This window comes from Ursus maritimus, unplaced genomic scaffold (assembly GCF_017311325.1).
Source record: "Ursus maritimus isolate PB19 unplaced genomic scaffold, ASM1731132v1 scaffold_22, whole genome shotgun sequence".
NCBI classification, from domain to species: Eukaryota; Metazoa; Chordata; class Mammalia; order Carnivora; family Ursidae; genus Ursus; species Ursus maritimus.
In genome coordinates this window covers 22,382,132-22,408,917 of record NW_024424675.1, presented here as the reverse complement: position 1 = coordinate 22,408,917, position 26,786 = coordinate 22,382,132, and the positions used below count along the sequence as shown (strand labels likewise).

At 47.8% G+C, this 26,786-nt stretch overlaps 1 protein-coding gene across 2 annotated transcripts in view; it reads right to left on the bottom strand.

Moving 5' to 3' along the window:
* Positions 1 to 10,974: 10,974 nt before the first annotated feature.
* The window catches only part of HCK (HCK proto-oncogene, Src family tyrosine kinase), a 37,889-nt gene continuing 22,077 nt past the window's right edge, over positions 10,975 to 26,786 (bottom strand). For both annotated transcript variants that reach the window (XM_040638138.1, XM_040638137.1), the window contains exons 6-13: positions 26,410 to 26,513; positions 23,628 to 23,777; positions 23,160 to 23,312; positions 21,487 to 21,666; positions 20,520 to 20,596; positions 14,526 to 14,679; positions 13,470 to 13,601; positions 10,975 to 11,498 (exon numbers count right to left, since the gene is read on the bottom strand). In XM_040638138.1, coding sequence (XP_040494072.1) covers positions 11,296 to 11,498; positions 13,470 to 13,601; positions 14,526 to 14,679; positions 20,520 to 20,596; positions 21,487 to 21,666; positions 23,160 to 23,312; positions 23,628 to 23,777; positions 26,410 to 26,513 — 1,153 coding nt within the window. In that variant the 3' untranslated portion in view covers positions 10,975 to 11,295. The remainder of the gene's footprint in view (positions 11,499 to 13,469; positions 13,602 to 14,525; positions 14,680 to 20,519; positions 20,597 to 21,486; positions 21,667 to 23,159; positions 23,313 to 23,627; positions 23,778 to 26,409; positions 26,514 to 26,786) is intronic.

The window sequence follows — 26,786 nt, the reverse complement described above, 5'->3', positions numbered from 1 at the left end:
AAAGCTGGTAAGCCATAGATTCCAAACTTGCAACCAGTTCTCCTGGTGCTTGAATCCTGGGTGTTTCCCACCATTTCTGGATGCCTGAAGAGGAATGACTGATAAGGAGCAAATCTCCACGAATGGCATATTATTCCTCAGTATTTTCCATTTTCCCCCTCCTTGTACTTTCCATTTCCCCAGAGGGCTTTCATATCTCAATCTCTTTTGGTAACATACACTAGAATCCTAAAACTAGACTGTCAGTGTTCAGTTCCCATCTCCACCACCCACCAGCTCCATGACATATTCAAGTTTCTTCTTGAAAACTTTTTTTTTTAATTGCGGTAAAATCAACACATAAAATTTACCAGGCATGCAGTTCCAGGTACCTGGAAAAATGCTTCTCCAAGGAGAATGGGAAGGCAGAGCTGGGCTTAGGGGGAGCAAATCTGATCCTTAGGTGTCTCCAACGAGAAGGGTAGGATGAACTAATCTGTGTTTTTTCACACTGGTTTCAGTTATTTATTGCTAAATAACCCACCACCCTAAAACTCAGTGGCTCAAAACAACAATTTATTAATCCTCTTAACTCTGTGGGTTAGCAGTCTGGGCCATTCTGATAGGCTCACCTGGGATCTCTCATGCACTTTCAGCGGACAGCTGGGTGTTTGCTGCTGGCTGTCAGCAGGGCCTCTCTCTCATCCCCAGGGAGGGTAGTGAAGGCTCCTTCACATTATAGTCTCAGGTCCATGGCGGTGAGAGAAAGCTGCAAGGCCTCCTAAGGCCTAAGCTTCAGAACTCCTATAGCATCAGTTCTGCCACACTCTGTTGGCCAAAACAAGTCACAAGGTCAGTCCAGAGGTCAGAGTGGGAGGGGACCACACATGGGCATGAATTCAGGGGGGCATGATTTCTTGAAGGTCATTTTGTAACAATCCACTGTGCCATCCTTGCTTCACACCCCATGAGGCCTCTGTGGCAGCTTTCTATGTGGCCTCCTCCTGCTTGCTGCTCCTGTCACCTCTAATCTTGGTTCTCCATTTAACAGCCATTGTGACAACATAAAATCTCAAGTCCTCACCATGGCCTGCAAGGCCCTGCATGACCGGGCTCGTCTCCTACCGTTCTTCCCCTCACTCACCGGGCTCCAGCCACACAGATATTCCTGGAACTGGCCTTGCTCATCTGCACCTCAAGACCTTTGCACGTGCAGTTCCTTCTATCTGGAATATTCTTCTCTCAACGTTTTGTGTGGTTAGCTCCTTCTCATGTTTGGGTCTCAGCTCAACTGTCACCTCCTCAGAGAGGTGTTCCTGGCCCGCATATAGATATAGATATAATTTGGTCATTTGTTATTCTCTATCTCCCATGAAGACCTGGGCTGAATTTATGTTGTTACCAACTGTGTCCATATTAAGTACGTGCTCAAAAAAAATTTTTTTCCAATGTTTGCATTATAAATTAATCTCAAGCCTCACTCTATCAGTTGGGAAACGATCCAGCAGTAAGGAAGAACCCTCCCACACACCCCAAAATAACAGTGGCTTAACAAGTTGGAAGCTTACTTTCCTCTGTCTTCACTTGGTTTCCCCCAGCAGCCAACTCTGAGAAAGGATTCAAGCCAGAGTAGTTTACTTGGGAGGTGACGGGACACCAGAAGGCAATGCTGTGCAGGAGCTGGCTTATACTGCTTGCAAGAGCCAAGAGTTAAATTTTGGGGAATTTTGTAAGCCAATTGTTGGCCGTAGGCATTATTGAAAATTAAGTTATGTAAATTTTAAATTAAATAAATAATATTAAAACCAAAAATATGAAATATGCAAAACTCCACTTCTTAATCACTTTACTATATTTTACTACTACCTATGCTCTTGAGGTTATTCATATCTATTTTATCTGTACAATAGAAATACTATGAAATGGTGGGCTAGTGCCCATCTTTCCCCAGTTCTGAGTTCAGTAGCTTTGAATTGGTAGCAGAGCCAACTTACCCATTAATTCGGTAGGCACAGTTCACAAGGCCCACTCCACTTTCAGAGGCCCTGAGAAGAAATTAATTTCTTTTAAAATCAGAAGGAAAATACGAATTTTGGGGTCAAAGGGAAAGTTTTCATATGTCCTATTGGTATATTCATCTTTCTATCGATGCAGTTATCGACTAGATATTTAATGTTTAAATAAATATTTATGTATATTAAATATATAGAACTTAAATATTCTTTTTTATATTTATAAATATAAAATATAATATATATTATAAAGAGGATGGGTCCTACAAAGGCAAAAGTGCCTAAGGCCCATGAAAGTCATAATGCAGTTCTGGTTGGTAGCTTGAAATTGGCAAGAGTGGGAATATTTATACCCCCCTAAATTAGCAAATGCTACAAATCAGGGGTTGAATTTTTGTTTTGCTAGCAAACATTTTCTGTAAAGGGCCAGGTAGTAAATACATTAGACTTTGTAGACTGTGTGATCGTGTCATAATTCTCAACCCTGCTTTGCAGTACGAAAGCCACTACAGACAACAAATAACGGGTGTCGCTGTGTTCCAATAAAACGTAGTCTGCCCTCGTTTGCCAAAGCCTGGTCTAGACTTCACGTGCTAAACCATAAGGCAATAGTGCAGGTAAAGCGTTAAGTGTGCTGTATCTGTAGCTGTTACAGTGTGATCAGCACAAAAATGTGACAGTATCTGAAGCTCTTACCTGAGTTGGCAAAGAAGTTGCTCATGTCATTGACTGAGTGAAGTTCCAATGTACATCTTCATTATTTCATTTTCATTTTATTCATGAATATAAATGAAACTATCAACCCACAGGCATGTCAGAACTATACTTGGAGAAGGTATGTTGTCAAGCAACTTACCTCTGTGAGTAACTGAAGCATAATCCTATGGGGAAACTCTGGGAAACAACCCAAAATACATATTACAGTTACAGCACCAAGGGAGCAAGGGAGCTGGGGTATTTATACTCCCAAAAGTCATTAGTTGAGGATTTATCCCAGAGCGGCTAAATTCTTCAGCCCTTTGGGCCTTCTAGGAACCCTGGCAGCTGAGGCTTTCTGCAACTTTAAGAAAAGAGCCCTCAGGCATACAGTGGTGCAGATAATGGCAGCTAAACGTCTAGCCCTAGCCCACTTCAAGGGTTACTGACAGTGCATGCCACACCCTCTGAGGTAAAAGTCTGGAGGATCCTCCTAGTTGCTCTGGTGGCTGTGCTTAAAATATTTTCCGAGATCTAGGCCCCATCCAGCTTTGCCATCCTTTGAGTTAATTCATGTTCCTCAGGGTCCAAGATGGTAGCTAGAGCTCCAGCCTTCACATGCACGTTCTAGGCAGCAAGATAGAGGAAGAGATGAAAAATAAGTGGCAAAGAGTCCACATCAGTTGTCTTTTAAGGAAGGGTACCGAAAGGTGCTATAGCACGCTTCCACTTACAACCCATTCATCAGAACTCAATCACCTGGCCACACTTAGCTGCAAGAGAGAGTGGGAAGTGCAGCCTTCATTCTGGGCAGGCATCTGCCCCCTGATAAAAACGCTACTTCTCTGGAAGAAGGGGGATCATGGATATGGCGACAACTAGCAGTCATTGACAACTTCCAAAAGGCAAGAGATGCAAATGGAATGCAAACTGATATAGCCTTACATCAGAATATACGGTGATGAGGACAGACACTTGACAAAACTGAGGGCCCAGGTCAGGGAATAAGGAGGCAGTTTTATTTCAACTCACGGGGGGGAATGAAACAAGTACTTTCCCTGTGTTTAAACTCAAAGCCACAGCTAGACACTAGATTACAGCAAGTCATTGACATCTTAGAATGGGGCACCTTATCTATGCCTTCCTTTGACGCCTTCCAGAGGAGCGGTGCATGCAGTTTTCCCAAAGAATTGGTGGCACTAAATTTATCTCCATGTTTTTGTTTGCCTTTTTATTGAACAGACTTTATTTTTTTAGAGCAGTTTTAGGTTTACAGAAAAATGAGTAGAAAGCACAAAATTCCCATATACCCTCTCATCCAGCCCCCAGTTTCCTCTATTATTAACATGTTGCCTTAGTGTGCTACCCATGTTACAGTTGATGAGCCTATTAACCTAGGTCCACAGTTTACATTAGGATTCACTCTTTCTGTTGTACATTGAGTTTTGACAGATGTACCTATCATTAAGAGCATCATACAGAACAGCTTCACTATCCTAAAAATCCCCTATGTTCCACTCTATTCATCCCTCCCTCTCTGCCAAACCCCTGGAAACCATTGATCTTAGGATCTCTGTAATTTTGTCTTTCCCAAAATGTCCTAGAGTTAGCATCATATAGTATGGAACCTTTTCAGATTGGCTTCTGTCACTCAGCTATGTGCGTGTAAGTTTCTTCCATGCCTTGATAGCTCATTTCTTTTGATCACTGAACACTATTCCATTACATGGATATACCACTGTTTGTTTATCCATTCACCTGTTGAAGGACATCTCTGTTGCTTCCAAGTTTTGACAATTATAAATAAAGCTACTACAAACATTAGTGTGTAGGTTTTTACATGGACAAAAGTTTTCAAATTGCTTCAGTAAATATCAAGGAGTGCAATTACTGGACTGTATGGTAAGAATATGTTTAGTTTTTTTTTAAGATTTAATTTATTTAATCTGACAGAGGAACAGAGCACAAACAGGGGAGCAGCAGGCAGAGAGAGAGGGAGAAGCAGGCCCCCCACAGAGCAGGGAGCCCGACTCAGGCCTCAATCCCAGGACCTCAGGATCATAACCTGAGCCAAAGATAGACGCTTAACTGACTGAGCCACCTAGGTGCCCCAGGAATATGTTTAGTTTTGTAAGAAACTGTCAAATGTCTTCCAAAATGGCTGCAACATTTTGCATTCCTGCCAGCAATGAATGAGAGTTCCTGTTGCTCCCTGTTCTTGCCAGCCTTTGGTGTTGTCAGTGTTTGGATTTTGGCCATTCTAAGTAGTGTGCAGTGGTATCTCATTGTTGTTTTAATTTGTATTTCTCTAATGACATAAGATGTTGAGCATCTTTTCATAAGCTTATTTGCCTTCTGCATATCTTCTTTCATAAGGTGTCTATTTCAGGTCTTTGGCCATTTCTTTATTGGGTTGTTTGTTTTCCAATTGTTGGCTTTTAAGGGTTCTTTGTATATTTTGGATATTGGTCTTTTATTAGATAAGTGTTTTGCAAATATTTCCTCCCAGATTGGAGCTTGTCTTTTCATTTTCTTTTTTAAAAAAAAATATTTTATTTATTTATTTGAGAGAGAGAGAGAGACAAGCAGGGGGAGCAGCAGGCAGAGGGAGAAGCAGGCTCCCTCATGCTCATCAGGGAGCCCGATATGGGGCTCGATCCCAGGACCCCGGGATCGTGACTGGGCTGAAGGCAGACACTTAACCAACTGAGCCATCCAGATGTCCAGATGTCCCCATTTTTTTTTTTTTTTTTTTAAGATTTTATTTATTTGACAGAGAGAGACAGCCACGGGATCGTGACTGGGCTGAAGGCAGACACTTAACCAACTGAGCCATCCAGATGTCCCCATTTTCTTTTTTTTTTTTTTAAGATTTTATTTATTTGACAGAGAGAGGCAGCCAGCGAGAGAGGGAATACAAGCAGGGGGAGTGGGAGAGGAAGAAGCAGGCTCCCAGGAGAGGAGCCTGACGTGGGGCTCGATACCGGGATTCCGGGATCACGCCCTGAGCCGAAGGCAGACGCTTAACGACTGCACCACCCAGGCGCCCCAAGATGTCCCTGTTTTCTTGACAGTGTCTTTCTCAGAGCTGAGTTTTTCATTTTAATGGAGTCTAATTTATCAATATTTTCCTTCCTGGAATGTGCTTGGGTGTCATATCTGTCCCCATGTTTCAATCTGTCTTCCCTGTGACCAGAGGGATGAATCACAGTATAGACAGTGTAAACCGACAGAGCAGGAGGACGGGCATGGACCCCTGGTCTTGTCTATGTAGCAATAGGCTCCCTCCTGTAGATTCCTGAATGGCAGTACAATGTACCACAAATCATGAGTGCAGATTGCTACTAACGGAGTCTGAGCTCTGCTTTCAGATACCCAAAGTCATATACCAAACGAGAAAGCAGGAGAGAAATTCAGTTACTAACTAGGTAAGTTGAAACACTGCTAGCTTCATTTTCCCTGCTTATCCCCAGTTCCTCTGTGCTACTCAGGGGTGCAGAACCAATTCCATATAGGGTTCCAGGGGACCCGGAAATGTGCTGTGATGTAAATCCTTCAGGAGATGCAATAATATAGAAAGGTGTCATTGGTTCCCCATCTCACTGTCCGCCTCTTCCCATCATTCCCCCTACAACAAAAGCTAATGCTTTCAACTGAAACAACATGCAGGAAGGGCCCACTGCCTCCTTGTCTTCTCTGCTTCCTTCCCACATCTCCCTCCCCTCCACTGACAGCTTCCCATGCAGCCTACCAGATACCTCTCAGGAACCACATCTCCAGACCCTGGTATTCCTACAATGGTGGATACCATCTCAACAACCATGATGGCTGCTTGGCCATGGGAAATGCCCAGGCTGTGGACAGCCGTGCAGCCCTAGGGAGACCCAGACAAATCAGCTTGTGTATCAGTGTGGGTTGTCAGGAAAGTCAGGACCCCAATCATGAAAAATTGTTCATATCATCTTGGCAAATTCAGCTCTTTGGAGACAAAAACCCAACCAGCATTCCCGTGCCAGTGTGATAAGCAGAATAATGTCCCTTGTCCACACACAAGATGTCACTGTCCTAATCCCTGGAACCTGTGAATGTATTGCCTTACATGGCAAAAGGGCTCTGCAGATGTGATTAACGATCTTGAAATGGAAAAGTTAGTCTGGATTATCCAGGTGGGCCCAACATACCAACAGGTGTCCCTACAAGAGAAAGAGGGAGGCAGGAGACCGAGTCAGAGAAGGAGCTTTGATGACAAGCAATTTGGAGCTTAGTTTGTTTCCTATGATTAAGAGTCTCTTATGGTTTGTCTTATCTTAACAGTATGTTTAGTTTTGCAACAAACTGGCAAACTGTCTTTAAGGAGATTGTACCATTTTCCATTCCTGCCAGCAATGAATGAGAGTTCCTGTTGCTCCCTGTTCTTGCCAGCCTTTGGTGTTGTCAGTGTTTGGATTTTGGCCATTCTAAGTAGTGTGCAGTGGTATCTCATTGTTGTTTTAATTTGTATTTCTCTAATGACATAAGATGTTGAGCATCTTTTCATAAGCTTATTTGCCTTCTGCATATCTTCTTTCATAAGGTGTCTATTTCAGGTCTTTGGCCATTTCTTTATTGGGTTGTTTGTTTTCCAATTGTTGGCTTTTAAGGGTTCTTTGTATATTTTGGATATTGGTCTTTTATTAGATAAGTGTTTTGCAAATATTTCCTCCCAGATTGGAGCTTGTCTTTTCATTTTCTTTTTTAAAAAAAAATATTTTATTTATTTATTTGAGAGAGAGAGAGAGACAAGCAGGGGGAGCAGCAGGCAGAGGGAGAAGCAGGCTCCCTCATGCTCATCAGGGAGCCCGATATGGGGCTCGATCCCAGGACCCCGGGATCGTGACTGAGCTGAAGGCAGACACTTAACCAACTGAGCCATCCAGATGTCCCCATTTTCTTTTTTTTTTTTTTAAGATTTTATTTATTTGACAGAGAGAGACAGCCAGCGAGAGAGGGAATACAAGCAGGGGGAGTGGGAGAGGAAGAAGCAGGCTCCCAGGAGAGGAGCCTGACGTGGGGCTCGATACCGGGATTCCGGGATCACGCCCTGAGCCGAAGGCAGACGCTTAACGACTGCACCACCCAGGCGCCCCAAGATGTCCCTGTTTTCTTGACAGTGTCTTTCTCAGAGCTGAGTTTTTCATTTTAATGGAGTCTAATTTATCAATATTTTCCTTCCTGGAATGTGCTTGGGTGTCATATCTGTCCCCATGTTTCAATCTGTCTTCCCTGTGACCAGAGGGATGAATCACAGTATAGACAGTGTAAACCGACAGAGCAGGAGGACGGGCATGGACCCCTGGTCTTGTCTATGTAGCAATAGGCTCCCTCCTGTAGATTCCTGAATGGCAGTACAATGTACCACAAATCATGAGTGCAGATTGCTACTAACGGAGTCTGAGCTCTGCTTTCAGATACCCAAAGTCATATACCAAACGAGAAAGCAGGAGAGAAATTCAGTTACTAACTAGGTAAGTTGAAACACTGCTAGCTTCATTTTCCCTGCTTATCCCCAGTTCCTCTGTGCTACTCAGGGGTGCAGAACCAATTCCATATAGGGTTCCAGGGGACCCGGAAATGTGCTGTGATGTAAATCCTTCAGGAGATGCAATAATATAGAAAGGTGTCATTGGTTCCCCATCTCACTGTCCGCCTCTTCCCATCATTCCCCCTACAACAAAAGCTAATGCTTTCAACTGAAACAACATGCAGGAAGGGCCCACTGCCTCCTTGTCTTCTCTGCTTCCTTCCCACATCTCCCTCCCCTCCACTGACAGCTTCCCATGCAGCCTACCAGATACCTCTCAGGAACCACATCTCCAGACCCTGGTATTCCTACAATGGTGGATACCATCTCAACAACCATGATGGCTGCTTGGCCATGGGAAATGCCCAGGCTGTGGACAGCCGTGCAGCCCTAGGGAGACCCAGACAAATCAGCTTGTGTATCAGTGTGGGTTGTCAGGAAAGTCAGGACCCCAATCATGAAAAATTGTTCATATCATCTTGGCAAATTCAGCTCTTTGGAGACAAAAACCCAACCAGCATTCCCGTGCCAGTGTGATAAGCAGAATAATGTCCCTTGTCCACACACAAGATGTCACTGTCCTAATCCCTGGAACCTGTGAATGTATTGCCTTACATGGCAAAAGGGCTCTGCAGATGTGATTAACGATCTTGAAATGGAAAAGTTAGTCTGGATTATCCAGGTGGGCCCAACATACCAACAGGTGTCCCTACAAGAGAAAGAGGGAGGCAGGAGACCGAGTCAGAGAAGGAGCTTTGATGACAAGCAATTTGGAGTGATGAGTGTAAGAGAAGCATGAGTCTGGGGACATGTCAGCCTCTAGAAGCCGGAAAAGCCAAGGAAATGAACTCTTCCCTAGAGGCTCCAAAAGGCACGTAGCCTTGCCAAACCCGTTTCAGACATCTGACTTCCGGAACTGTATGACAATGGGTTTGTGTTTTAAGCCACCAAGTTTGTGGTCATTTGTTATAGGGGCCATAGGAAACTAACACAGCCAGTGACTATTTGGGGGCAGTTAGAAACTGTGGGAGCCTTGCGAATCTCCAAGGAACTGTTGAAAAGGAAAAACAAAGCTGGGGGCATCACAATGCCGGATTTCGAGCTATACTACAAAGCTGTGATCACAAAGACAGCATGGTACTGGCACAAAAACAGACACATAGACCAATGGAACAGAATAGAGAGCCCAGAGATGGACCCTCGGCTCTTTGGGCAACTAATATTTGATAAAGCAGGAAAAAACATCTGGTGGGAAAAAGACAGTCTCTTCAATAAATGGTGCTGGGAAAATTGGACAGCTACATGCAAGAGAATGAAACTTGACCACTATCTCACACCATACACAAAAATAAACTCCAAATGGATGAAAGACCTCGATGTGAGACAGGAATCCATCAAAATTCTAGAGGAGAACATAGGCAACAACCTCTACGACATCGGCCAAAGCAACCTTTTTCATGACACATCCCCAAAGGCAAGAGAAACAAAAGATAAAATGAATTTATGGGACTTCATCAAGATTAAAAGTTTCTGCACAGCCAAGGAAACAGTCAGAAAAACTAAGAGGCAGCCCAGGGAATGGGAGAATATATTTGCAAATGACACTACAGATAAAGGACTGGTATCCAAGATCTACAAAGAACTTCTCAAACTCAATACACGAGAAACAAATAAACAAATCAAAAAATGGGCAGAAGATATGAACAGACACTTTTCCAATGAAGACATACAAATGGCTAACAGACACATGAAAAAATGTTCAAAATCATTAGCCATCAAGGAAATTCAAATCAAAACCACACTGAGATACCACCTTACGCCAGTTAGAATGGCAAAAATAGACAAGGCAAGAAACAACAATTGTTGGAGAGGATGTGGAGAAAGGGGATCCCTCCTACATTGTTGGTGGGAATGCAAGTTGGTACAGCCACTCTGGAAAACAGTGTGGAGGTCCCTTAAAAAGTTAAAAATTGAGCTACCCTATGATCCAGCCATTGCACTACTGGGTATTTACCCCGAAGATACAGACATAGTGAAGAGAAGGGCCATATGCACCCCAATGTTCATAGCAGCAATGTCCACAATAGCTAAATCGTGGAAGGAGCCGAGATGCCCTTCAACAGATGACTGGATTAAGAAGTTGTGGTCCATATATACAATGAAATATTACTCAGCTATCAGAAAGAACGAGTTCTCAACATTTGCTACAACATGGACGGCACTGGAGGAGATAATGCTAAGTGAAATAAGTGAAATAAGTCAAGCAGAGAAAGACAACTATCATATGATTTCTCTCATCTATGGAACATAAGAACTAGGATGATCGGGAACAAAGGGATAAAGAAGGGGGGTAATCAGAAGGGGGAATGAAACAGGAGAGACTATGGACTATGAGAAACAAACAGGACTTCAGGTGGGGGAATGGGATAGGCTGGTGATGGGTAGTAAGGAGGGCACGTATTGCATGGTGCACTGGGTGTTATACACAACTAATGAATCATCGAGCCTTACATCGGAAACCGGGGATGTACTGTATGGTGACTAACATAATATAATAAAAAATCATTAAAAAAAAAGAAAAAAAAAAAGAAACTGTGGGAGCCTTGGACCCCACTTCTCTTCATACTACTGGTCTTTGGAAGGGTCCTTCCCCCCTTTCTGACTTGTCATCCAGCAAAAAGGCAAATAGATGATTTTCAGGAACCAGCAGGACAAGACAAGCTGATCTGTCAGGAAAGCCTTTAGCATCTGTATCTTTTATTTAAATATTTATTTCATTATTTTTAAGGTTTCCCACCCAAAGCACAGCTGTCACAGGAATCCAGCTGTCCTACGCAACAGAAATATCAACTTGCAGTCTCCTGAGGCTGGTGGATTGTAGGTTGCTAGAGTCAAAAAGAGAGTGTCCAGTTCAGCCCACGCACCTGACAGATGAGGAACGGTGGCTGGAAGGGGGGGGGCGTCTGGGAACGGGAAGGGTGAGTGGGCACCGTGCAGGTGGGGCTGGAGCCACCTCTTAGGTGTCCTCTGGGTCCCTGGCCCCGCCCATCACGGCTGCTGTTGGTACTGGCTCTCCGTGGCCGTGTAGAAGTCGTCCAGCACGCTCTGGATGTATTCGAAGGTGGGCCGCTCCTCAGGGCGGTTCTTCCAGCAGCGCGTCATAATGTTGTAGAGCTCCTCGGGGCAGTGCTCGGGTCGAGGCATGCGGTACCCGCGCTCCAGCGCCCGGATCACCTCAGGGTTCGTCATCCCTGAGAAGGAGCCATGGAAGTAAAGAGCGAAGGATTGGGACAGGGAAGCCCGGGGTGGCAGACGCTGTTGCCTGCCCCGCACCCCTCAGTTCCCACCTGCCCTGGGAGCTGAGCCCCTCCCACTATGAAAGCCAGGGACCCCTTCCCCAGCCTCCCCTACAGCTAGGTCAGGGGCATGGCACCCGATGTTGGCCAATGGGAGCTGAGGAACTTTGTCCTGGAGACTGCCAGGAAAGGTGCTCCTCCCTTGGAAGATGCTCCCCTCCTCTTTCCACAACACTGAGAAACAACCCAGCCCCCAATCCGCTCTCCGTGCTGAACCAAAGCGTCACTTAAAGATGGAAATCAGATGATGCCACTTCCCTGGCCCAAACTCTCCAACGGCTTCCACACACTTCGACTAACATCCGCAATCCACGCTCTTCACCATGGCCATGGGCCCTCTGTGATCTGGCCCGTGCCAACCTTACCGTTCACCATCTGCTCTCATTCCTTGTCTCCAGCTGCCAGGCTCCCTTGCTCTTTCTTCAGACACACCTCAGGGCCTAAGAGCCAGCAGTGTCTTCTACCTGGAATCTTTCCCCTAGCTCTTCACTGAGCTGCCTTCCAACTCAAATAAGGACCCACTCTGACAGGAAGATGGGGAGCACCACGGGCGCCCCACGTCACTCCTCTCCCTCGCCCTGCTTCATTTTTTCCTCAACAGTGTTCTCCAGCTCAGAGTGTGTGTCTGCTGTGTGTGTCCCCCAGGCTAGAATGTGCTTATCTCACCGTATCCTCAGTGCCTGACACACAGGAGGGATTTCATCAATACCGATGAATGAACCAACTGTTTACACCTTTTATCTCTAATCTTCACCACCACTTCTGCAACGTAGATATCATTACCTATATTTTTTAAAGGTGAAGACACTAGGGTAGGGGAAGTAAAGTGAATTTCTCCAAGTGTAATTGTTGATGGGGTGAGATTCAAATTCAGGATGATTTATATACAAAGTCAGAGACTCTTTATATCTGCCTTTCTCCATCTGCCCAGTGTTTTGGCCACAGATACCCCAGGAGGCATCCCAACCAGAAGGGAACAGAGAATAACATGGAGTCTCAGGCAATCTACATATTGGGTATGCCTTTGTAACTACGTGGTCTACTCAGCGTAGCGTGCTGCCCATAGGCATGGGGATAAATGTATCCATTCAACAAGTAGTTATTAAGCACCCACCATGTGCCAAACTCAGCGGTGGGCAGCTCACATACACTAGTGAGGAATACAGACATGATCTCTGGCCTCATGGAGCTCAGTGTCTGGTGGGGAAAATGTTAAACAAACATATAGTTATCAACTGCAATGAATGCTATGAATGAGACAGTACGGGGTATTATGAATGAGAAGTGGGGGCATGTATGATACTTTAGATGACTGGATGGTGGAGTACAGACTGAGATGAACCTGGAGAAATAGGCAGGGGGTAAAGGCCATATTTAGAAGTTTGAGATTTTGTCCCAATTAGGATGGGAGACCATTAAAGAGTTAGAGGTGGAGAAGGGACAAGATCTGTTTCACAATTCTAGAAGGATCCCTCTGGCCTCAGTGGAGAATGGCCTGTGGGGCAGAGGACAAATGTAGGGAGACTGCATAGGAGGCCACTGTACCATCAAGGTGGGAGACGATGCTGGCCGGGATGTAGGTGGAGGCAGCGGAATTGGACATGAGCATGTATTTTGGAGACAAGTGGCCAGAACCTTGAGACTGCTTGGATGTGGTAAGAGGTGAAAGAAAAGGAAGAGCCAAGGAAGCCCCCAGATTTTCAGCTTAAGAAACTGGGTGGATGGTGATACCTTTAACTGAGATGAAGCAGGTGAGGGGAGGTTGGGGGCAAGGATCAAGAACTCTGTCCGAATGGATACGCTGACAAGAGAAGAGACCCAGGCTGGGCCGTGGAAGCAGCCGCAAGCTGATGCCCCTTTAGCTACCTGGGTAAGGGATCCGGCCGTAGGTGACGATCTCCATCAGCAGAATACCAAAGGACCAGACGTCTGACTTGATGGTGAAAGAGCCAAAGTTGATGGCTTCGGGAGCTGTCCACTTGATGGGGAACTTGGCCCCTGTGGGGTTGGACAGAGCAGAGTCAGGGAGAGTCTGGGAGCAGTCAGGGCTGGGTGTCTGCTAGGGAGAGGGGCAGGACAGGGGTACGGCTGCTAACATCTGCCCCTCTGTCCGGCCTCCGCAGAAGCAAGGGCCATCCATCCTAAGGACAGATGTCTAGAGTGGAGAGGAGTGGGCAGAGGGGTCTGGGGCGTGCCAGGGGAGCTGACACTCTGGGCCAACTCATTGATTCAGCCGTTACCCCAGTGAACTACAGCTCCTGAAGAGTACAGTCCTCAAGGACTCCTATAAATGGAATCATACGATATGCAGTCTTTGTCACTTAACATGATGTTCTGAAAGTCTATCCACGGTCAGCATCTATCAGTCCTTCCGTCCTTTATTGTGGCCGAATAATGTGCTCTTGTTGCTTCTACTTTTTGGCTGTCACAAACCATGTTGCTATTCATACACAAGTTTGCCTGTTTCTGAATTTTGTATAAATGGCGCTATCCAGCGTCTACTTTTTTTTTTTTTTTTGGTATGATTTCTTTCATTTCAATATTATGTCTGTGCGAGCCAACCATTTTGTTGCGTGGAGCATTGGTTTGTAACTTTTCATTGCTGCATAATATTGTATTACATGAATGTACCACAATTTATATATCCGTTCCACTATTCATGGATATTTGGATTCTTCCCAGTTTTTGTCCATTATGCATAAAGTTGCTCTCACCCTTAATTTCCGCATGCACTTGGCTGGCTCAGCCTAAATCTGATCAGAGTCACTGGGTGAGAGAGTCTACAGGCCAGGATACTCTATCTAGAAGGAATCCAGCAAGCTTACTAACACACAGCTAATACGGAGACAAACACATGTCTCATCTCTCAACGCTCGCAACCCATCCAAGTGGGCCCGTGGGTCCCTTGGCTGCGCTCCCTACCTTCCCGAGCCGTGTACTCGTTGTCCTCGATGACACGTGCCAGGCCAAAGTCGGCGATCTTACACACCAGGGACGCAGAGACCAGGATGTTGGCGGCTCGGAGGTCTCGGTGAATGTAGTTCCTCTGCTCGATGAACGCCATGCCTTCTGCAATCTCCACCCAAAACAGAGACATCCTCATCCTCACCTCTGGCCTGGCCCGAGGTGGGTCCCATCCCAAAACACAAGAGGCATGTCCAAGTTTGAGAAAATGGGAAAATGTGTGTGGCAGCTTCCCCTTTCTTGTGGAAGAGTCCTGAGCTCGGGTTGGCATTTCTCTATCTCCTCATCTATGTTGGGGGGAATCTCAGGACCTGGGTCTCTTTGGGGGCTTCTCTGGGGTTTCAAGACTTCCAGAGACTACTTTGAGGAAAGAGCAATGGCATTATTTCCCCAGGAACCACATACACACACACCAGAATACTATAAGGTCCTCTCATCTCCAACCTTCTTTCTGGGGGATGACCTAGGCTAATGTCATATTCTGCTCTATCTCTTATACCTTCCTCATCCTCAAGCCTGGGTAGGGACAATTCATCGATTCATTCAACAAATATCTACTGAGTGTCTCACAGGTGCCAGACATATTATTGGAACCACTGGTGAGCCAGGCAAGGGCCCTGCGGGTAGTAGTAAGTGCCATAAAGGATAAAGCAGGCTAGCAGGACATGAAGTGTAGAGGGCTGTTTTGGATTGAGTGGTCAGGGAAGGCTGTTTTGAAGGGGTGAAATTTTAGCAAAAATCTGAGTGGCGATAATAAGTGTGTCAAATAAGAGCATTCCTGCCAGAGAGAGCAACACATGCAAAGGCCCTGAGGTAGGAATGAATTTGGATGTTCATGGAACAGGTGACTAAGCAGAAGTTGCCACAGAGAGATGGGGGGTGGGGTGGGGGGAGGTGAGGTTGAGAGGGAGGCTGCTGACTTTGAAGAACCTTCTAGGTTTGGAGGGGTGTTTAGATTGTACACTGAGCATCATAGGAAGATGGTAGAAGTCCTCGAGCAGGAGTGTGACATGGTCTGATGTATATTTTAATGCCATCATGGCTGCTAAATGAATAATAGACTGTATGGAGAATTCTCATTCACAACGGGTCCCTGGAAGCCTCTGATGGAAAGATGTGGGATTTTTCATTAGGGACCTTTTTCAAGGCTTGTGCATTTACCCTTATAAATAGGCTTATAATTAACACCCAGACACCCAAAAACAGCACTTATGGCTTACAAATTAGCCTTTGGGGGGCGCCTGGGTGGCACAGCGGTTGGGCGTCTGCCTTCGGCTCAGGGCGTGATCCCGGCATTATGGGATCGAGCCCCACATCAGGCTCCTCCGCTGGAAGCCTGCTTCTTCCTCTCCCACTCCCCCTGCTTGTGTTCCCTCTCTCGCTGGCTGTCTCTATCTCTGTCAAATAAATAAATAAAAATCTTAAAAAAAAAAAACAAATTAGCCTTTGGGCTCCTCGAGCCAGGTGTTACTACAATCTCTGTTTTACAGAGAGGGGGACACTTTTTCCAGATCATCCCATCAGGAAAATTCTCAACGTCAGACTCAAACCAGTCTTCAGATTTCCAACCCCTGTGCCCCATGTTGCCTCTAATTACTGCAGAACTCCAGTGCTCTGGAGGACTGCAGCTGGGCGCAATCTGGTGAGATTTGTGGGGTAGGGTGGGGTGGGGGAGCCTGACAAGACACACCAGACCAAGCCTTACAAGCCTGCTCAAGGTCAGAGGCAAGTCGATGGCGCACTTGTGGGAAGTGGCCAGCAGGGGGCACCCGATGGCTACCGGAAACGAGGTGTGAGGCTTCAGACTTTCTAACAAAAACTTGAGACAGATTTTTTTGGGGTCACAAGCCTGGGGTGAGATGAGACAAGGTCTTGCAGGGGCAGGAGGGGTGGGGGAGGGTCGAGGAGGGGGATTTATCAGGAATCCTGAGACACAGAACAGTTGATGAGGGCTGTTACGTTAATGGCAGGCATCGTAGCTTATTCATTTATTGTAAGATAACACTTGAGCTTCTATAGCATTTGCTCTGTGCTTTGGGGGAGGCGCAGAGAGCCGTATGTCACAGGCAAGAAAGCTGAATTCTAGAGAAATAAGTAACTGGTCCAAGCGGAGACCAGGAGTGGACCTCCAGCAGCCCTGCTCACAGCCTGTGCGCGGATCCATCCCTCTACCTGCAGTTTTGGCCTTGGATTTGGCAAAGCGGGCTCTAATGCTGCTAGTTACCATTTTTTCAGTACCCACAGGCAGACGTTCATGTTACTGATTTTCGCGTGCACTCAGTGGGGCAGGTGGGATTAACCCAATTTAGGAGACAGCAGACGATACTGCTAAGGAACTCTGGAGGTACTCTGGAGTTGGACCGGCTCAGCCTGAGCCCCACAGCTCTGGGAACTCAAGCAAGCTGCTGCACTCCTCAGAGCCTTCCTTTTCTTTGTAAAATGAGGACAAGGATAGAACCTGCTTCTGCGGGGTCAGGTGAGGATTAATCCTCTAAGCCTACGTCAAGGGTGTAGAACAGTGTCTGTCACCTAAGTATTCGCTCGGTCATGGCTCTTCATGCTCCCTGTTGAGGAAGGTGGTGTTCAGAGAGGTTAAGCAACTGGCTCAAAGCAACACAGGCAGAGCTGGGGTCAAAACCAAAACTCTATGTGACTCCTAAGCCCAGATGCTTACACAGTGTTGCTTCTCAAAGGTTGAATGAATAATGGAGAGGTTCACTGGGCTCAGGGTTGGTCTAAGAACTAGGGGTTGATGAATTGGTGACATTTCATGACCACCAAGCAGGCCGCCATGATGTTGGGCATTAAAACTTAGGTTTGAAAAAAATAAAAACAAAAATTTGGGTTTCCTTCTGAGAGCATCAGGGAGCCACAGAATCAGAGCTGGATGGGCCTAATCTGGGCTCTTCAGACTGAATCCTACTGATTCCTAGGGGTTGCTGGCAGGGGTGGGGGGGGTTGCAAAGCAAAGGGCACCCTCTTCGATCCGAGCAGCTCTGTTTTGACCTATTTTAAAATATTCAGCTACTGTATAAGATTTCATTTGACCAAAAGAATTAGGGCTTTCCAAAAGGCTTTTGCCTTTTTTTTTTTTTTTAAGATGTTATCTATTTATTTGACAGAGAGAGAGAGGCAGCGAGAGAGGGAACACAAGCAGGGGAAGTGGGAGAGGGAGAAGCAGGCTTCCCGCTGAGCAGGGAGCCCGATGCGGGGCTTGATTCCAGAACGCTGGGATCATGACCTGAGCCAAAGGCAGACGCTTAATGACTGAGCCACCCAGGGGCCCCTCCAAAAGGCTTTTGAACTCAGAAAGCACAGATGTGGTCTAATTCCCTCCTTTGACAAATGAAGACACTGAGGCCTGTAGCAGGTCTGAGGCCCATACGGCCAGGGGACGAGGCACGTTTTACTGCACTGTCTGACTTTCTAGGACTGGAGGTGAAGACCTGGTCCCAGGTTGTCTTCTTCCTTTCCCTGGGCTCTCTGCTCCTGGACACACAAGGGTCAGGAATCTCTTTCCCTCCCTGGGTTTCTGTTTTCCCATCTGTGAAGCAGGGAGGGTGGCATTTGCCCAGGCTGACTCTCCCCCAACAAGATTTCTGGCAGTTTGATGTTTATAAGTTAGTTATAGGCCAGACTATTGTTTCCCTAGGGACAGGGCCCATTAAAGTGAAAATGCCAGGCCTTGATTTCCATATGCCTCTGGCATTCCAGTCTCCAACATTTAAGGCCTTTTTTTTTTTTTTTTTAATATCTCTGGACATTCCCCCTCTCCTGGGATTTGCATACTCAAATGAGTTCTGCCTTAGGGAACTCCAGAAGGCCCGGCCCTAGGCCCTGGGCAGGTCTCCCTTAACACCCTTCAGGCTGCAAACCACACCTGCTTCGGCTTTGCCAGCCCCAGGTACCAGCTGACCAGGCCCAGATCTTTTGCTTTACGCCATGGGCTTTGGCACAGGCTGTTTCTTCCATCTAGAATATCCTCCTCTTTCCAATTCAGCTGCCTAACTTCCACTCATCCTTCCGGTTTCAGCCCAGAAGCCATTTCCTCCGGGAAGCCTTCTTGGGTTGCTTCTGGACCAGGCTAAATGCTCCAGCCACGTCCTCCCACAGCATCCCTTTCCTCCCCTGTTTTCCCACAGAGGAGGGAATGAGAGAGAGCAGAAGCAAAAAGCACTCAAGCTGGGGGTAGGAGGAGCTGCAGAGAGTGAAGGGAAGATAAGAGAGAAAATGGGATTTTCCGAAGTGTTGCTGTGGTTTGTGCACATTATTTATTTTGCTGGATACTGACTGCATCCTTCAGCTCTGAGCCAGGACCACTCGGGCAATGGCTCTCTTAGAAATTCAGTTGTCTAATGCCTATTGACTCTGGGAGGACAGAATTACTCTCTATTTCATTCACTGCTGTATCCCCCCCAAATCAACCCAGTAATTTAGGCAAGCTACTTCACCTCACTGGGCCTCAGTTTCCCCATCTGTACTCAACTGCTTCTCGATGCCTTACTTTCCTATTCTGTAAAATGGGATAACCTGTCTGTGGCCTGTGACATTGGTGGCCCCCAATGGACTGTGCCTCCTGGGATTCATGCCCTCGTTCAGCCCCCTCCCACACTGAGCCTGGGCTGGGCCATGGGCCATACTTTGGCCAATGAAAGTAGCAAGCATGATGGGAACAGAGGACTCACAAGTGCTGGCACATTAGGGCTTGGCCCCTTGGACACTCCCTCCTGGAACCTAGCCACCGTGCCATAAAGAAGCCCTGGCCGGACTCCTGAGTGATGAGGGGCCACGGGAGAGAGATCCCAGAGGATGAGCCCCCAGGGAGAAAGATCCCAGAGGATGAGTCCCCAGGCCGGATATTCTAGCCCCAGGCAAGCTCTCAGCGGAATGCCTCCACAAGACTGACCTCAGTCTCACCGCGGGGAGCAGAAGGGCCACCCAGCCAACCCCAGTCAACGCACAGCATCACTAGAAATAATAAACGGTTGTTGTTTCAAGCTATTAAGCTTTGGAATAGATAATAAAGGAGCACCTGGGTGGTGCAGTCGTTAAGCGTCTGCCTTCGGCTCAGGGCGTGATCCCAGCGTTCTGGGATCGAGCCCCACATCAGGCTCCTCCACTGGGAGCCTGCTTCTTCCTCTCCCACTCCCCCTGCTTGTGTTCCTTCTCTCATTGGCTGTCTCTCTCTGTCAAATAAATAAATAGAGTCTTAAAAAAAAAAAAAAAGCGTCTGCCTCCAGCTCAGGTCTGATCCTGGGGTCCTGGGACTGAGTCCCTGGTTGGTTGGCTCTGTGCTCAGTGGGGAGTTGGCTTCGTCCTCTCCCTCTCCCTCTGCCCCTTCCCCACCTCGTGTGCTCTCTCTCGTGTGCTCTCCCTCTCAAATAAATAAATAAAATAAAAGAATAGATAATAGAAATCCCACTCTCTAAGGTTGATGTGAGGACCGAATGAGTTAGTATCTGCAAGACACGTACAAAAAGTGTACAGCTGACTCTTAAACAAGGCTAGGGTTAGGACTCCTGCACAGCCAAAACCCGACATACAACCTCTGTCTCCCCCAAAACTGAACTACTAAGAGCCTACTGTTGACCCAAAGCCGCACCACTGCCGTAAACAATGGATTAATACGCGTTTTGTAGGTTATATGTATTACACCCTGTATTTTTACAATAGAGTCAGCTAGAGAAGAGAAAATGTTATTAAGGAAATCCTAAGAAAGAGAAAATACATTTACAGCACTGTACTCTATTTATGAAAAAGAATCTGCTTCTAAATGGACCCAGCACAGTCCAAACTCAGGTTGCTCGCAGGTCAACCGTAGGTTCACACGGAGCGCTGAGCGCATGTCAGCTACTATTGCTGGCACTATTAGGGCATGTGTCCAACAAACCGGTGTGAAAGAAGTCAATGAATTCCTGCCCCCGCCCCCGCCCGGCCCCCTTAGACTCTCACCTGAGCTGAGAAGTCGATGAGCTTGGGCAAAGGCTGCTTGCTGCCCTCCGCGCTCTTCAGGTAGTCCAGCAGGCTCCCTGTGGGGGAAGGGGAAGCAACCCGTGCTACTCAGTACTCAGTACTCGCGCTCCTTCGGTGTATGGTTGAAATTGCTCATAGTCGTGGATTTAAATAAAAATATTTATTTACCACTCCTAGTGTTTGCGAACTAGAATTTGAGTGTCTTAAAAATGACTTTGTGTTTACTGGGGGGTGGGGGGTGGTCAATCACAATTTCTTTGACTGAGAGAGTTTTCTGAGCCCGGATGATGGGATGGGATGGGATGGGATGGGACGGGACGGGACGGGACGGGACGGGACGGGGGTGGTGGTGGCGTGCTTTCCCCAAGCTGGCGTTATTGTGTATTTAGAAAATGAAAAGCGTTCTGAGATTTCAAAATCACTCCCAATGAGGTTGTGTGAGATGTTTCTGTTTATCGACAAAGGGGCAAGGATTGAAGACGGTGGTGAAGTGGTGGCCTAAAAAAAAAAGTCTCCGGGAAATCTTGGATCATGGGCAGGCGGGGTGGGGTCAGCCTGGAAGGAATGCTTTGCCAACTCTCTTTTCCAGAGCATTGGTCCAGACCGGGAAGACTGCCGGTGAAGCAGGGAGCTGCCCCCAGCCTCAAAGCCTCACCATGAACCCATAAGCCTCTTCTACTATCACCCAGAGGGGTTCTGGCTCCACTCTCCTCTCCTGTAGCCCCCTGAGCTCCCCTTCTCCTGGCATCCCCTTGAATGGTTTCACCCCATTAACCAGGAGGGCTTGAGCCATTGCCTATCAAGTTCAGTGAGCACTTGTCAGAAGAGCTCCTGGCCAGACGGGGGCACCTGGAGGGCAAGAACCATGTCAGCGTCACCTTTGAGTGTGCAATTGACCAGTATGAGCGACGGCCTGCATCCCCAGCGCCCAGAGCGCAGCAAGCACCTTTGGCCATGAACTCGGTGATGATGTAGATGGGCTCCTCTGTGACCACCGCATGCAGCTTCACCAGCTTGTCATGCTGGAGAGTCTTCATGAGGTTGGCCTCCGCCAGGAAGGCCTCCACGGACATGCTCCCTGGCTTCATCGTCTTCACGGCCACCTTGGTGTGCTTGTTGTAGGTGGCTGGAGGAGGAGAGGGAACAGGAAAGGTGGTCAGAACCCACTACTCCTTCCCCACGGCCCTGGGAGGCCTGGCTGCAGAGCTGCCTCCTACAGAACGCCTTCCCTGCTCATCTCAGCCCACGGAGAGGGGGAGGGAGACATGGGCTTTGGTCTCAGAAAGATGTGAGTTAGAAGGCTGGCTCCCCGCTTCCTAGCTATGTGCCCTTGGGCAAGTCACTTAACCTCTCTGAACTGTGGTTTTCTCATCTGCAAAGTGGAAATGATCGGCTCTGCCTTTCAAGGACTGTCGGAGGGATTCAAGAATAACCTCAAAACATCACTCAGATGGCTACTTGCGTACACACATACACACCGCCTTTGCTTTGTCACTTACACACACACCCCATCTTCGCTTAAAAGGCTTTAATCACAACATTGCTCCCAATTAAATGACCAATCTCATCATGGTCCCCAAGCCCTGCAGGATTTGACCTCACCCACCTTGCCAGCTTCCTCATCCACCAAACTCCCCCTTGCCTTTGGTGCACCAATCAATCTGCGTATCAATCAGTCTCAAGCCCCCAGCTCCCCCTCCCACCGCAGGGACTCAACCCTTCCCACCCCTGCCTCATCTTGTTGATCTTGTAAATCTCATCATTACTTGTGTTTCCATTTTTGCCTTGGCTCCCAGGAAGCTCGACTCTAGATTTGAGGTCTTTCTGTAGTGAGAGTCTAAGGCCTTATATAATATTTTTAGTTTTCCAACCTTCTCACTCAGATCCATTTTACATTCTTCTCTCTACTTTCTCTGCCACATTCTCTTATTCAATGCCTGGCACACAGCAGGGTCTCAGTAAATGTAGTTGAAATGTGTGGATTTTAAACTTACTTTTTCTGGCTGAATTGTTTGCATCTCTCTAAGTCGTCTTCGCTCCCACTTGGAACGTGGTGGAGTGCACCAGGCACGGGGCCAGGCATCGCATCTACCCCACATTGTGCAAAGCAGGCATTGCTGTTCTCAAGTTATTAGGGGCAGGAAGGTGGGGCGGCGCATGCCTCTTCGGTGCCCCACAGTGCCCTAGCATGGTGCTGGGCACATCATGGGTGCTCAGAGCAGCTTGCTTATCAGTTGCCAACATGGAACTTACCTGAAAATCTCTAAACTACATTTCCCCACTCTTAGTTTTCATCATCCTAAGAGGCCTCTGATGATCTCAACCCCGAACTGGTGGACTGTCCCAGCTCCATATGAGGAAGGGGGAAGAGATTCCTCATCCAGGACTGCTCCTTCCCAGAAGGGAGATTTGGACCCCAACAAGCCTGGCCTCAAAGGCAAATCAGTGTTTGCATAGCAGGACAATGTGGTTGCTATCAGAGGAATTGCTCCTTTACTGTTATTATTCAAATCTCCCCTTCCACCCTGGGTGGCATCCCCACTTTGCCTCCGGCTGTTCCTGGAAGCAGTGACCTCCCTCATTCCGCCCTCCCTCCACCCTCTGTCCTTGGGTCCTTACCCATCCAGACTTCCCCAAACTGCCCGGCTCCAAGTTTCTTCTCCAGCTTGAGGGATTCCCGGGGGATCTCCCAGGCATCTTTCTCCCATGGTTTCTGGGGCTTGGAGGACACGCAGGGCACTGTCAGCTTCTGGCAGAGTCCATCACTCCCCTCTGGAACAGAGCCCCTGGTCAGTGGAGGGCAGCCAGTCAGAGGCTTCCCCTCGGAAGCCTCCCTGCCCTGTCCACTGCCTGTGGCCCATGTCCCAGTGGGTCACCACCACCAGGGACGAGAGCACAGAGCACGATGAGATGTTCCTTCCACCCTCCTTCTCAACAGGCCTGAGACTTCCCGAGAGTCAAAGCACCTGTTTGTCTGGGGAGGGTCAGGAAGAGCTCAGCAGGCCTTGAAGGCTGCAGCACACCCTTCACGAGGATTCCCGGGGGACGGGTCCACCTGGCTGGGATGCAGCCCCGGGCAGGACTCACTCTTGTAGTGGGCCACCAGCTCCTGCAGCGTGCCGAAGGTGCTCCGCGGGGAGATGTAGAAGCCGCCGCTGTCCAGGGTCCGAATCTTGTAATGTTTCACCGCGTCCCTGAGCTGGGGGTCATAGTCTCGCACAGACAAAGAGTAGCTTCCTGCGAGGGCCAGAGAAAAACCTCTCAGGAGTGGGATCTCGGAGCCCTGCCACCTCTTGTTAGCACCCTGACGCCCGCTCCTGGCACCGATGCAAGGTCACCGTGGGCACCGTGCGGGCACCAGGGCAGCAGAGTACCGGGGAAGAGTGGGCTGTGGGATCAGGCTGTCTCGGTTCTCGTCCAGCCTCCTCCATGTCCAGCTGTGAGACCCTGAACAAGGGACCATGTCCCTGCTCTGTGCCTCGGCTTCCTCATCTGTAAAATGGGACTGGTCATCACACCTCCGTACCTCGTCACATTGCCTGATGATTAAAAGAAGTAACGCTGTAAAGCACTCGGGATGTGAACACCTCATTGTCTTTATCATCTATCATCTATCACAGAAGCCAAGACACCACATCAGATTGGTAAATAGGGTACTCAGAAACAGCAAACAAAAAGATTCACAACATAAAAAATAAAAAAAATAAATAAAATAAAATGAAGCCAGAGGGGGGGAAAAAGGATTCACAACAACAATAAAAGGCAGTCTGACTCTTGAAATGTAGACATCGAAACGTAAATGTCAACATTAGGTGTCGTGGTAGCCTGAATAACAGCCCCCCAAGATGTCCATGTCCTAATCACTGGCACCTATGACTTTGTTAGGTTAAAGGGACTTGGGGGCTGTGATCCCGTTAAGGATCTGGAGATGGGGAGATTATCGTGGTTGTCCAGGTGGGCCTGATGGAATCACAGGGTCCTTATAAGAGGAGGTGGGAAGGTCAAAGTCAATAGTAGGATAGGTGAAGATGGAAACACAAGGTTGGAGGGGTGTGAGAAAGGGGCCATGAGCCAAGGAATGCTGGTGGCCTCTAGAAGCTGACAAAGGCAAGGAATCAGATTATTTCCGGAAGCCCCTAGAAGGAACCAGCCCTTCGGACACCTTCACTTGAGCCTAGAGAGACCAATTTCAGACTTCTGACCTCCAGAACTATAAGATGATACATTCGTCTTGTTCTAAGCCACGAAGTTTGTGGTAATCTGTGACAGCAGTGATAGGAACCTAACATGCATGACATCCCATAGACCAGAAACACGTTAAGTCTTTCAGTCCCTGACCATGCTTCTGCTGTCTGCAAGCTGTCCGCCCTTGGGCCCACTATTAGCCTCTCTGTCTCTCAGTCCGCTCTCCATGCATTGTGTGTACTATGTCATTGGATTTTGAGGAGGCTTAAACTGTTGCACGTATAACCAGTGACCAGATAATGCCAGCCACTGTTCTAAGAACTTCGTCCAAATAAACTGTGAGTGACTATGAATGACAGTCACGAAAATGGATTGTAATTATATGAATATAAGGCATTATGTTATTCCTGGCAGTGAATGAATAACCCCACAAGGTCAAGGTTTTAGATCACCATCAGTCTATAGGCAAGCAGACCGAGGCCCGGGCCCCGCTCTTTGCCACTCTGTGCGGCCAAGGTAAGGCTGGCTTGACTGATACTAGATGAGGGTGGGGTAGAATCCAAGAAGCAGCAGGATGGGATTCAGGGCTCTCATGGTGCCAGTTTTATTCAACTGTCTAAACCCGCCCCTAGGGTCCTCCGCCTGGGGGGAGCTGTGAGAGCGAACCAGACTTGCATTCATGCCCTGCAGGGCTGGGGTGGTTTCTTTGGCTTCCCTGCCCCTATCTGTGCGAGGGACCAGCTCAATCAATCCCCCAGATGTCCTGGGAGCAGCTGGAGAGGAGAAGCTGGGGACTGTGTACAGCTTTGCCTTTTTTGTCCTATTTCCCTTGCCCTGAGGCTTGAAGGGGACTTACTGGGTGGGAGGAAATAAAACCTAAATATTCACTGGCCTGAAACCATGATGGTGAGTGGCCTTATCCTACCATGGTTCGGGCTTGATCAATTCAGATATCTAGGGGTAGAGGAGAAGGCCACGCAGATGCCTTTGGTGGATATCCCCAAAACTGTCGGGTCACACTTTGAACGATTGAATTGCTTAATCTGAACCATGCAGCTTTGAGACTAAACATATTAGTAAAGGTGCACTCCACGTGTGAAGTCTGAAATCACGAGGCTCCTTGTTGACATCCATTCTTTTGGGGAAATTAGCCTCAACAGATGCCAGTTTGAGCTATGTGATGTTTTTGGGTACTGTTCTTCCTTCCCCGGCACCGACCCAGCAGAAAGCCCCCCTCACAGCACAGGAATTTCAAGCAGTTCACCAACATCAAAACTTCCAAAAACGTCAAAAGAGCCAATGTAAGGAGAGTCTCCGAGGCGGCTGGCTTGAGGCTCTTCCTGCGGCCTGGTCTACCCCTACCTTATGGAGGGAGGGGGAATCAGGGTTGTGGACAAGATGTATTGTGATGGGTATTTTAAGTAATGCAAGCTCGTGAAGGTCAAGCTTCAACAGAAAGATTGTTTTTCGGGGTCCACGACTGCTTGGACCTCCGTCCAGAGACCCACCCAGGAACTACAGAGGCTGAGAAGACCTGAACCAGGCTCAAGCAAAGGGCAGGAGAAAACTTGGCAGTCTGGTGGGCTGGGTGAGGCGCTCAGCCCTCCCGGGGCATTTGCAGAGGGAGAGTGGTGGCCAGTCATGCCTGCAGGGTGGGGCAGGGTGGGGAGGGCCGGCGTGTCACCTTTGGTGGTCTCGCTGTCCCGGATCATGAAGGAGCCCAGCACGTTGCCTGGGGCCAGGAGTTGACGCTCTGCATCCTTCCTGCTGATGCCCTTGAAGAACCACCTGGTGGAAAGGGGCGGGAGTGGTGTGTAAACTCTGGGGAAGGGGTCCTGTCCCTGGCTTCCTGCAGCATCAACTTTCGCACAAGATTCTTTTGGGAAGAAGAACCATTCTTTTGATATAAAAACAGACATTTGCCAGGAGTGAATCCAGTTTGCTGAGTTGGAAACTTACGCAGTTCGGGGAGCTTTCTTTAAGAAAAATAATACCAAAAGAAAGATTCCCCCAAAAAACTTTAAAAACAAAAAAAACCCCAAAGACACCCTTTTTTTTTTT